The sequence below is a fragment of the Marmota marmota genome, unplaced genomic scaffold, assembly GCF_001458135.2.
Source record: "Marmota marmota marmota unplaced genomic scaffold, marMar, whole genome shotgun sequence".
Classification (NCBI taxonomy): domain Eukaryota; kingdom Metazoa; phylum Chordata; class Mammalia; order Rodentia; family Sciuridae; genus Marmota; species Marmota marmota.
Window position 1 is genome coordinate 30,824,436 of NW_026000093.1, and position 11,245 is coordinate 30,835,680.

Sequence of the window (11,245 nt, forward strand, 5' to 3'; positions counted from 1 at the left end):
CAAGTGAATAGGCATCAACTAACTCAACTCAGGTCTCTTGATGCATGAAACATGCACCCAAACATGATAGCTCAGAGATCCAAGGAAATAGGAAGAGATAAGGCTAGGGGAGGCAATAGAATCACTCCTTTCTTAATATGACAGCCATGAAGAATCATTTCAATCTGGCTACTAAACAGAATGAATTGGATGGTAAAGGGAAAAGCAAAGAATGAATGTGTACAAACATGTTAGGACTTTTAGTTTCAGGATGCAAGAGTCCAGAGGAGACCCAATGATTGGCTTAAACCTAGGGAAAGAAGTTTTACAGGCAGAGAAACTGGAGAGTCAAGAGATCTGCTTTGTGGAATAAAACTAGGGAGACTTGGTAACAGATCAGACATGGAGTGTGAGGACAGAAGAGCTGAAGAATGTCCACTTTTCACTCTGGCAACTGAATAGATAATGATGACACCTACTGAAAAAGGAAGCAACAGAAGAGTCAAGTTCAGGAGTTAGGAGACCAGAAGATTAAGAGTTTAATTAGTGTGGCAGAAGCACTTCTGTGAAATCCAGTGACAATGACAATTAGCTAGTTAAACCCTGAGCTCAGAAAAGTATGCCCTGAAGATATAAATATGTAAGTCATTTGAGTAAGCAGCAACTGAGGTTCTGAATCTTACTGAGAATCCTGGAGCCTTGGCCTGGAAGAACCCACAAAACTTTGTATATCATTTTTAGGGCACTCAACAGTGTCTTCCTTACATTTGTATGCATGCTGTATCTTCTCAACCAGTTTGAGTACATTTCTTGATGCTAAGGGAAATTCTGAGATGACCTAAAATTTATTATAAGAGCCAGAAAGGAGAAGAGATAATCACAGTTAATTAGTAAACGGTTTGGGGATGTGTGTGAAACCAACAATCTAAAAATTCTCTTAGTTCTAGGTCCCAGGGAAGTTTTTTCCAACCTAGCCTCGTTGCTGGTAATTTTAAGAAACTTTTCCCAGGTCCTGGTCCTTTTTCCGGTGAGCAACTATAAATGGCTCAATAAATCCTTTTGTTTCAGAGATCTCTCGGTCTCAAGAATACTGCTTTCACAAGGGCTGGATTTTATGACCCTTCACTTTCCCAAAGCCATATATACCTGAAACGTTTCCAACCGTCTCTGTTTCTGATCAGTCTTGCCGGTGTGGAAGTCACACCAATTTACTGCCACCTGTCCCCAGCAGCGCGACCCTGGACAGCACAGGAGCTGTGGCCAAGCCCCCCTCGCTTACACTCTGACGATACGACCCTGGCAATGTGCCAGGTCTGGGAGCTCCTTTGAAGTCCGTGAAAATGCGAACTGAGCAATTACCCTACATAAAGTGCCTCGAGGATTAAGTAAGATTGCGCAGGCGAAGCCACTTCACTAATGGTGTGGCTGTTTCTGCTTTCACTCAGAGGCAGCCCGGGATAACGGTGCAGCAAAGAGGTGGCCTCAGCTGCGGCCTTCGCTCGGGGCGCCGAGCCCGCGCCGGAGGCCGTGAGAGAGAGGCTGCTCCGAGTCCTCCCAGCCCTCAGCGCCCACCCAACCCGGAACAAAAGCGGTCTCACCTCGGAAGGTGGTAGGGCGATCTCCTCTCTCAGCAGCCAGCTACCTTGGACGCGGCTCAAGTCTTCCGGATGTGGAGTGGCTGCCCACGACAGGAAGTCCCGCCTTCATAAGGCCTGCCCGTGGGGCGTGGTCTCCTTGATGCCCCGCCCTGTCGCTGCAGCTCTTCCTCTAGCTACGCCCCCGGGAGGCCAGCCTGGGAGCGACGGATCTGGCCTCTTCTAACTCTATCCTGCTTGCCCTTTTTTTCCCCCTGAAAACCCCTTTTTTTCTTTGCTTCTTACTCATTCTTTTCGTCTTCTATTCGTTCACATTTTCCCACTTCCCTTTATTGCTCCTCTCATTTATTTCCTACTACTTTGGCCAAACATAAATAGGAGCTGTGACTCCGATTGTGCCGCTCTTATTTGCTGCACCTGTGCTTGGTAAGCCTATAGATTTCTTTTGGTTTGTTTTAAATAACTGATTACCACAACCAACTGCGCTCCTGTTCTCAATAATTCATTTAGATACCATTTGTTGAGGACTTACCATGCTTCGGGCAATTGTGGTTTTGTATGTGTTGTTTAATAAATTTTAAAACAGTTTCATAAGCAGTTTCATAATTTGCTTCATCATACAAATGAGGGTTAGCGTTGTTAAGTGATTTGTCCTCTGGTCACACAGCAGAGACAGGAACACACTGACTCCAAAGTCCACCTTGCAGGAATATATTCAGCACAATGAGGTCCAGGGCTAATCTACGGTCTTTGAAATGCTTCCTCTTCTTGAAATAACAAATTTAGCACCATTTTATATGTATATCACTATGATGCAAAAAGTGATGCAAAGATAGAAATCATCCTAACCACATCAGGACCAGAGAAGTGAATTGTCTGGCTCCTTGCTTGTAAAGTGATTATTTCTCTTAGTTTAATCAAAAGAATGTTATCACTAGTGTGAAACAGTTCTCAAAGAATGATGTGAATGGTGGATTCAATTCTCAAAGCTTGTGAAGAGCCAGAGACTTGTCTTTGTTCTTCTGAAGAAGATACCTTAGGAACCTGATTTGAATACCTCTATTTGTATATGAAATGATACTTTGGGCTTCTTGATTTTAAAAACACCTTCAGAAACTAGGGGAAAAAAATTTGGTTCTCCATTGTCAAGTTAAAATTAAAATCTTGCCTAATATATATGACAAGTATTGATTTGTAACTACATAAAATTTTCCAGGCATGTGCAGAAATATCGTCAGAGTCATCTTTAAACCTTTTTTAAACAAACATGGTCCCACCAATTTGGCAAAGCTGCTAAAATCGGTATAAGCAATTCAAAGTAAGATGAAGGATCAATATCTTTCTCCTTCAAATTAAAACCATTTCATGCTTCCTACGCCAGATGAGCAAAAGTCCATTTTTTTCTAGAGGCCTCAGCTGCTATTTCACAATTGAGTTGTTCTCAGGTAACTCAGTTTTTTCTTTCTAGAAAGGCCATTCTGCTTCCAAATGCCTTCTGAAAGTGAAGTAATGAATGTGTCAGGGCTAGGGAGTCTAGCGTTCAGATTCCTTTGTGGCCCTGTTACAAACTGGTCCCACACAGCCAAAAGATCTTTATTGGGTACTGTGAATGTAGTTCAAGTGGTAGCAAAGACCTCAGTACATGACAGGAGGAAAATTCTGAGATGTTAAAAAAAAAAAAAAAAAAGAAAAACAAGAAAACAAAAATTGCTCCACACTTCTAAACAAAGACTGTTAACTCTTGAGGTCTAACTTCCAGGTGCCATCACATCCTGCTTATAGTGCCAACCAATCAGGGAGCAAAACTAACTCCTTAAACACTATCCTCCTATGCCAAAACTTTGCCTGCTTTGCTTTGTTCCATCCTCTTATCTATGATCAATGTAGGTTCATTGTAAGTAATTTATACTTTCTTTGCCCCCATTTTTCATTATACAACACTCCCACTATTTAGATGTGGTAGACATTTTCCCGGCTGCTATCTAGTCTTGTTGGTAGTAGCTCAAGGCACTTATCTTAAGACTGATCTTTTCTTTCTGACTAGTAGCTATGTAATGGCCCAATAAATTATTTTTTTCAGAGATCTTTTGGTCTCAAGAATTTTGATTTAACAATGAGTCTTCACTCTTAAGTTCTCAAAAGGGCAGTTTTTCAAGCTGCAGTCACATCTGCAGTCAGTGCTTCCAATACCAAAGAACATGTGCTGTGCCAGAGTGGTTGGTGAGGGACAAGGAGGAGACAGGGTCCAGCCTCAGCTATGCACTGTGACAGGGCAAAATCTGCGTCCTGGTACTGTGTCCACATCATCATGTTTCTATTCTTGATCTCTAACGGCAAGTTCCCCTTTGGAGGCCTTTGACATTCTTTTCCTGCCAGCTGACTTCCATCTAGAGAGGTTTTAATTAGTCAAACCTCAAAATGGAAGAGAAGTGAGGTCCAATATACCTGACTACACAAAGAAATTCTGGAGAAGGATGGCCATTGTCAAGCCAGGCAGTAGTCTGGTCAACCTTCACCATGGACAATAAGTGACCATTTGCCCTACATTTGCATAATTAAGAGGGGCATCCGCTGGGATACCTTCCCCAGAAATTGAGGGCACCTTGCTAGTTAGTTTCTGGGACTGATTTCCTTTACATAGCAACTTTTTTCACTTAACAAAAAGAAAAAACCAACAAAAACAAAAACAAAAAAACCTCAGGTTCAACACACCAAGACTTTGTTAACTAACAGTTACTTCTTTAGTAGTAGTTTTTGATTTTAAAATGATCAAACTTAGAACCAAGTACAGTGATGCATTCCTGTAGTATCAGCTACTCAGGAAGCTAAGAGGGGAGAATCACTTGAGCCCAGGAGTTTGCAACCAACCTGGGAAACATAGCAAGACCCCATCTCAACAACAACAACAACAAGATGTTAAAAAATAATCAAACTTACATACACACTATACAGCTGCTCAGGAGCAGTCTCCATGCTACTTAAGAAGATTTCATGTTAGAAGTTGGAGTTGCAAACTTTGGTTAAAACTTCTAACATTCTCCTATAATACTAACAACTTTCTCAGTTATAAGAATATGTATCAGATGATTGTTATTCTTAGAATAGTTTATCATAACATCATCTCTCTAAAGGACTGAAAAAAAAACTTTAAGAAATCAGTCCAACAAACTCTCATTCTTAAAAAGTAACAATAATAAAATAAGAATAAAATAATGGGTGATTTCATCCCCATCTCACATTTCAGCCAAGTTTTATTATGCAAAAATCTATCTTCCATGACACATATATAAAAGAAATAAAATACACTTAAAATTTTATCCATGTACTTCCAATGGCTTTTTAAGCTAATATTTGATATAAACAAGCATAGAGTAACATTAATAATAGTAAAATTTACTAAGTATTAGGCACTGTTCTGAGGATCTTGTTCATATTAACTTACTTAATCTTCACAACAAAACCAGTATATGGCACTATAATTTTTAATCCCCATTTCCCACATAAATTTAAACAGAGAGAAATTAACATAACCAGTGTCACCCAATAGTAAATTGAAAAGGCTGGGCTTGCTGACATAGACATAGTTTGGCTCTTGAGTGTGGGACTCTGACCTTTACAGATATTACTGATAAGTGATTTAATAAATGTTTAGTGAAAACCTATTTTGTTTAATGAATCATGTAAACACTGTGGGTAATTCAAAATGTAGTATGTGGTTCCTGCCCTCAGGAAGCTCATATTTTGATTGTTCCTTAATCAGAAAGCAGTAGCATTGTGTACCTATTCTCATCATCCTGAACCTTCTACTCTACCCCATCATCCTACCCATCGTGCTAGGTCTTATTCCTTAAAATCAGATGCTAGTTTTTTGCTAGAATCATTAACTTACTGAGTTGCGTGAGATCTTAAACCTCAACTGAATCTCTATTTTACAGATTTGAGAACTTAAGTGTGGAGAAGTGTCACAAGGTCAATGATAAAATAAAACTAGAAAGACAGGCTTCTTGTTTCTCAGTTAGTAAAATATGCTCATTAAAATGTATAGAAATTAAATTCATGCACATTTACTTATAATATAAACATGCAAATGAAGATTTTTGTTTAGAGGAGGAAAATAGTCCACATAGCCAAATATTGTTTTAGAGACTGGGATATGTCATTTACCCACCACCAGGTCAGTTATAAATCATGGTATTCCTACACTAGATTGGGTGACATAAAATAATACAGTTGTCTTTTCAGTTAGCTAAGTAAATAAAAATTCCTAATAGTATGGGCAAAATTGGATGAATAATTTCAAATCAACAAATCAGGATCAAAATTTGAGGCTTTGATATAATAATAGCAGCTAACCGTGTGCTTGCTATGTGGCAGGTACTCTTTTAAGAACATTACATTTAATTTAATTCCTCTTTTAATTCCCAGACCAATCTGATGGAGGTGACACCATTATCTATATTTTCAGGTAAGACAACTGGACTGTAGGAAATCAAATAAATTTCCTACAAACAGAGGGCTAGGAAATAGGAAATATAGGATTCTTAAGAGTCATATTTCCTATTCTTGGTGCTCATACTTTGTTTGGAGAAGAACATAGACTGGATGTAGATAGAGGATCATAGTCTATGATTCAACACTTTATTTAAATAACTCATAGGAAATGTTGTGCTGGGCATTTCAGGGAATGTCAAAATGAATAAACATAACTCTTACGTTCAAGGACTTACAGAAAAATAAAAAGGATAAAATAGGAACAGAAATAGCTGTGAAACAAGCCAAGCTGGCTCATTGAAAGGCATATTTTTATGATATTAAGTCCTTCTGCTCAATTGGAGCAAAAATTTGTGTGTCAAGAAGTGGAAAAGAAGAAAAACTGGAAAGATAAGTCAGAGAGTAAAGTGTAATAAATGTCTCATTAAGGAATATAGAGTTTATTTAAAAGGAAAAAAGGCTTCCCTTGAAGAAAAATTACATGATAAAAGTTAGATATTTGGAAGATTAATATGAGAATGACTGGAGGGTGGACAGAAACCAAAAGTCAGTTTGGTGAAGTTTAGGGAAGGAGCAATGTAGGGTAGAAGAAAAGGGCAAAAGGGATAGAATGGGGAGCGAAAAGGAGATTGATGAAAAGGTACAGGTAATTATTTATTTACAGGTTATTATTATTTTTTGGTACCTGGGATTGAACCCATGAGCTCTTAATCCACTGAGACATATCCCCAGTCCTTTTTTAAATTATTTTTATTTAGCAACAGCATCTCATTGAGTTGCTTACAGCCTCACTAGTTGCTGAGGCTGGCTTTGAATTTGCAATCCTCAGGTCTCAGCCTCTCAAGATGTTGGGATTACAGGCATGTGCCACCACACCTGGTTTATAGGTTATTTTTTTAAAAAAACTACAAAGATAAATAAAAAGAGGGAAGACAGAATAAGAGGGAGAAGAAATGATCCTGTGTTTCAAGGCAAATGATAATGCTACTGTGGGAGGTACACAGGACAGAAGGATGTGCAAATAAATATGCTGCAGGGTGCAGGGGCGCACACAGTAATATCAGCTGTTTGGGAGGCTGAGTCAGGACGATTGCAAGTTGGAGGCCAGCTTTTGCAATTTAGGGATACCATCTCAAAATAAAATAAAAAGGCTGGGGATGTAACTCAATGGTAGAAGATCCTGGATTCAATCCCCTGTACTGGGGGTAAAAAACAAATAAACAAACAAAAACAAATGAACAAGCAGAGATGTCACATTTAATTTAAGACATGTGTATCCGTTAACTTTGCATTTACCAAATGTGTACCATGTGGACATACCTCCCTTAATATTTAGTCTTGATCATATTTATTAGTGAAGGAGTTTGCTTTTTCTCAATGTGAAGTATTCTATCCAAACTAACACAGTGGAAAAATTGTCTCTTTCCTCTAAATTCCTGCATATTTTGCTGTTTGTACCACACTAAGCATGTGATACGTACAAACTCCCCACATCCCCAGGTCAAATTTTAACCAGATCGTAAGTGGCTTAAGAGTAGGCATTATTTTGTGTATTTTTGAATCTCCCACAGTACCTAAGCCAGAGTGGGAATAGAGTAATGCTTTAATTTTTAGAGTAGAAAAGATTTTTTGTCTTCTCTGGTAGAGATACATCTTTTTTTAGCCTTGTAGACCAGAAGGATCAGTAACATTTCACATCCAGAACACATGGCTACTGTGAAGGGAGCTAGTGAAGCTAAGTTGGCCTTGGACTGTGATAGAGAGAGCTGAATGATGGCAAGGGCTAAGAAACTGTTTAATATCCCACTTTCGATAGCAACCGTTTTACAAACAGGAAGAGGCAGCATACAAATTTTACTAAAGGAGTACCCGAACAACAAACCCAAAGTAGGGACTGAGAGACCCAAAAGAAGCACCTCTAAGTTAGCTGTTTTTAGAAACATCAGTCCCATTCTGAAAGTCAAATAAATCCCTACAAACATTAAAATAAAACTCAGAGGTCGAATTATTTTCTCTAAGAGGTTTGCTTTTTCAGGTATTCTACGCTTGATGATTATTCCAACTGATATTGGTATAAGGATGAACAGGAGTGTGGACACAATTTTGAAAACAGGAATATGAAATATACCTGATAACCCTAATATCTTACTATATATATAAGAGTTGATAGGCATCATTATCAGGGCCAATAATGTTGACGTGCAAGTCATCAGAATGGCCAAAGTGACATCTCCTTCCAGAAGCAGAGCAAAGAAATAACCCCCACCCCCTCCAGGGCACGTGCAGGTCATTATAAATCCAAACGCTTGTGCCTCAGGCAAGGCCAAAATCTGAGACAAAAGAAAACCGCAAAAGGGCATAAGAAAAAACTGTGTAATTGCCCCAAGAATTACGGGCAAAGGTCTCTTCCATACTGTTTGAAGCACCTGTAATTCAATCTTGCAACCAAAGGCACATTTATTTAGCAGTATCAGTGGTAAAATAAGCATTAGGATCTTTCTATCGACATGCATTGATGCCTGGAAAAGATTCTTTTTTGTTTGTGTGCGCACTTTGACTTTGACATTCTTAATTTCTTCAATGAGTCTTTCTTGCCTACCTTCAGAATCCCAGAGTTGAATGGTCAAATTGGTCTCTCCTTCTTCATCTGCTCTTAGGTTTATGGTAAAGTTGGTAGCATCTGAGGAGGTCTTGGTCACATTCACCACATGCAACATTTTAGGATCTTCTAATTGCACCAAGAGGTAGTTGGAGTTAGGCCGTTTGCCTTTGTAACTTGACCTTACAATAACCACTTCTTCAGTCTTTGTGAAAAATAGTATTTCAGTCTTTTCTGTGTTCTGAAAACTGAGAAATGACTTCCTTGCTTCTCCCAGAGTCACAAACAGCGAAAGTAGGATCATAAATTTTTTTCTAATCATTTTGAAGCCGTAAGTAAATCACATACAGCAAATCGCTTTTTAAAAATGAAAGAACATTCTTCCCACTGGTGTTCAGAGATGGTATAAGGTTCAGTTGGGTGAGTTGTTTTGCTGGATCAAAGTCCAGTAGGAGGGACTGCTGTACTTTTCAAACTGATATAAAAGCTCTCTCTTGAGTGACACAACCTGTTTAACTTGTAGTTAATACAATTTATGGCATTTACCAGGTTCAATTTACCACAAATAGAAACCTAATCTCCTTCTTCCTGACCTCCTTGTTTCTGCTAATAGGGAAGGGAGGGGGGCAGGAGATCAAAACAAAAAAACAAGTCCTATTTATCTGAAGTTAAAAATCTTGGTATCATCAGTTTTTAGTTCTTTTCTATGCTAAGAAAAATTCGCCAGACACAGTTGTGCATGCCTGTAATCCCAGAGGCTTGGGAGGCTAAGGCAGGAGGATCGAGAGTTCAAAGCCAGCCTCAGTAGAGCTAAATTACTGTAAATACAATACAGGAAAGGGCTTCACGTGGTTCAGTGGTTAAGTGCCCCTGAGTTTGATCCCCTTACCAAAAAAAAAAAAAAATTGGGCTGGAGATGTGGCTCAAGCGGTAGCGCGCTCGCCTGGCATGCGTGCAGCCCGGGTTCGATCCTCAGCACCACATACAAACAAAGATGTTGTGTCCGCCGAATGCTAAAAAATAAATATTAAAAAAATTCTCTCTCTAAAAAAATACTATAAAAAATTACACTGAAAGCAGTCAAGATAAAAAAAATGTATATTGAAGAGGCTTGAAGGTCTGTATCAAGTGAAAACCAAACAAGCATTTACTGAATACCGTGCTGGAGCACTGAACTAAGACCTGGTTTACACCATGGTGATCAAGCCAAGTGCAGCTTCTGCTCATTTAGGCTTAGAGAACTACAGAGCCCATAGCCTGGCCTTATACTACTGATAGCTTTATGACACCTGAGAGTGATTGTATGGGTCAAGCAAAAAATGGAAACTATTTTGATGTCCTTAAATACGAAAATAATTTCCTAGAGAGTTACCAGATAACTTGGGAACATAGGGAAAATAGGTGGTTGCTATTATTGCTAAAGGGTATATCCTAAGGGGCTGCTGCTATTGGGTACTTGAAACCTTATACATAGGGCAATGGAAAAACACTGACACTAATTCTAAATGTCTTATTCCTTCTTTTTTAATACTAATCCCTATCAACAGTTAGGGACCATGGACGTTAACTAACCTAACTTAGGTCATGTCTGTCCCTCAGTTGCCAGGGATAAGGAAAAGTATCAGTCTTTTTACACTTCAACCCACAGACACACACAATTGTGTAATTTCCCAAACAAGGTGATGAAGTTCTGATTCTAAGCAGGCAAGAAACAAAACAAAAACAAACCCCCAAACACTACAACTGTCTACTATTGAGCCTGCAGATCTAGTAGTTGCTTGTGGCCATTTCAGAAGATGCTTAATGTAATTATGATGCAATTTGTTAAATGAAGACAATGTGTATAATTTTAGATCATTTATGGTCCTCAAAGAACACCAAAGCCATTTTTTTTAAAATTTTGATAAATTTTTTTAAAAGTCTATCATTTATATAGGTTAATATTTCAAACACAAGACTTTAGATGTCATAAATTTTATTTCCACGTAGAACACTAAGAAAAACAAAATTCTCAATGTTGAGAATAGAGAAAGGAACAAATCTGTTCCAGACACTTCAACTAAATTGCGAAGGAACTTAGTTTAATGACAAAAATAAAACAAACATAAAACAAAGCTATCTTTATAGTTTCCTGATCAAATATCTTAGTTCACAATTTTTATTGCCCAGATCCATGATGTGTAGTATGTAAATTTTCCCACTCCAATGCCTTTATATACAACCTTCTGCCTTCTTCTTCAGGTTCTCCCAAGTCTTCCTATTTGAAAACTGTGGAGTACAATATCTGATAAAGCTAGAAAAGATCTGATAATCTCCCATTTACGTGTATTTGCTGTCTGATTAAACTGAAGCTTATTTGTATTGCAGAATTATTTTACCTATTTACCTAATTTTAAAACACTTTTTTTCTTTGTGGATTTTCAGTCGTCTGTAAGCAAGTGAAGATAAACTAGGGTGAGATGTGAACAGTGAAATACTAAAATTATATTAGGTGTATAAGATTCTCACCAAAAAGTCTGAGAAAGTTGAACTTAAGTAAATTGGAAATAGGGAGCTAGAGAAACTAGATTCCTTCTTTCCT

General features: G+C 38.3%; 2 protein-coding genes across 5 annotated transcripts in view; both read right to left on the bottom strand.

Annotated features, from left to right (window-relative positions):
• Impa1 (inositol monophosphatase 1) overlaps nucleotides 1–9,021 on the bottom strand; it is a 34,349-nt gene extending 25,328 nt beyond the window's left edge. Inside the window, exons 1-2 of one of the 4 annotated variants that reach the window (XM_015485911.2) lie at nucleotides 1,578–6,799; nucleotides 745–817 (exon numbers count right to left, since the gene is read on the bottom strand). The gene's annotated coding sequence lies outside the window, so the exon portion shown is untranslated. Of the gene's footprint in view, nucleotides 1–744; nucleotides 818–1,125; nucleotides 1,543–1,577; nucleotides 6,800–8,664 lie in introns of those variants that run through there. The other 3 variants (XM_015485916.2, XM_015485914.2, XM_015485918.2) reach the window with 3 other exon arrangements.
• On the bottom strand, nucleotides 7,449–8,986 carry Slc10a5 (solute carrier family 10 member 5). The gene has a single exon (XM_015485910.2). The coding sequence runs from the start codon at nucleotides 8,984–8,986 to the stop codon at nucleotides 7,676–7,678; it is 1,311 nt and encodes a 436-aa protein (XP_015341396.1). The 3' UTR covers nucleotides 7,449–7,675.
• Nucleotides 9,022–11,245: the final 2,224 nt, after the last annotated feature.

Excerpts from the sequence above, each read along its gene's own strand:
- Slc10a5 (XM_015485910.2), bottom strand. The coding sequence starts at position 8,986 with ATGATTAGAAAAAAATTTATGATCCTACTTTCGCTGTTTGTGACTCTG.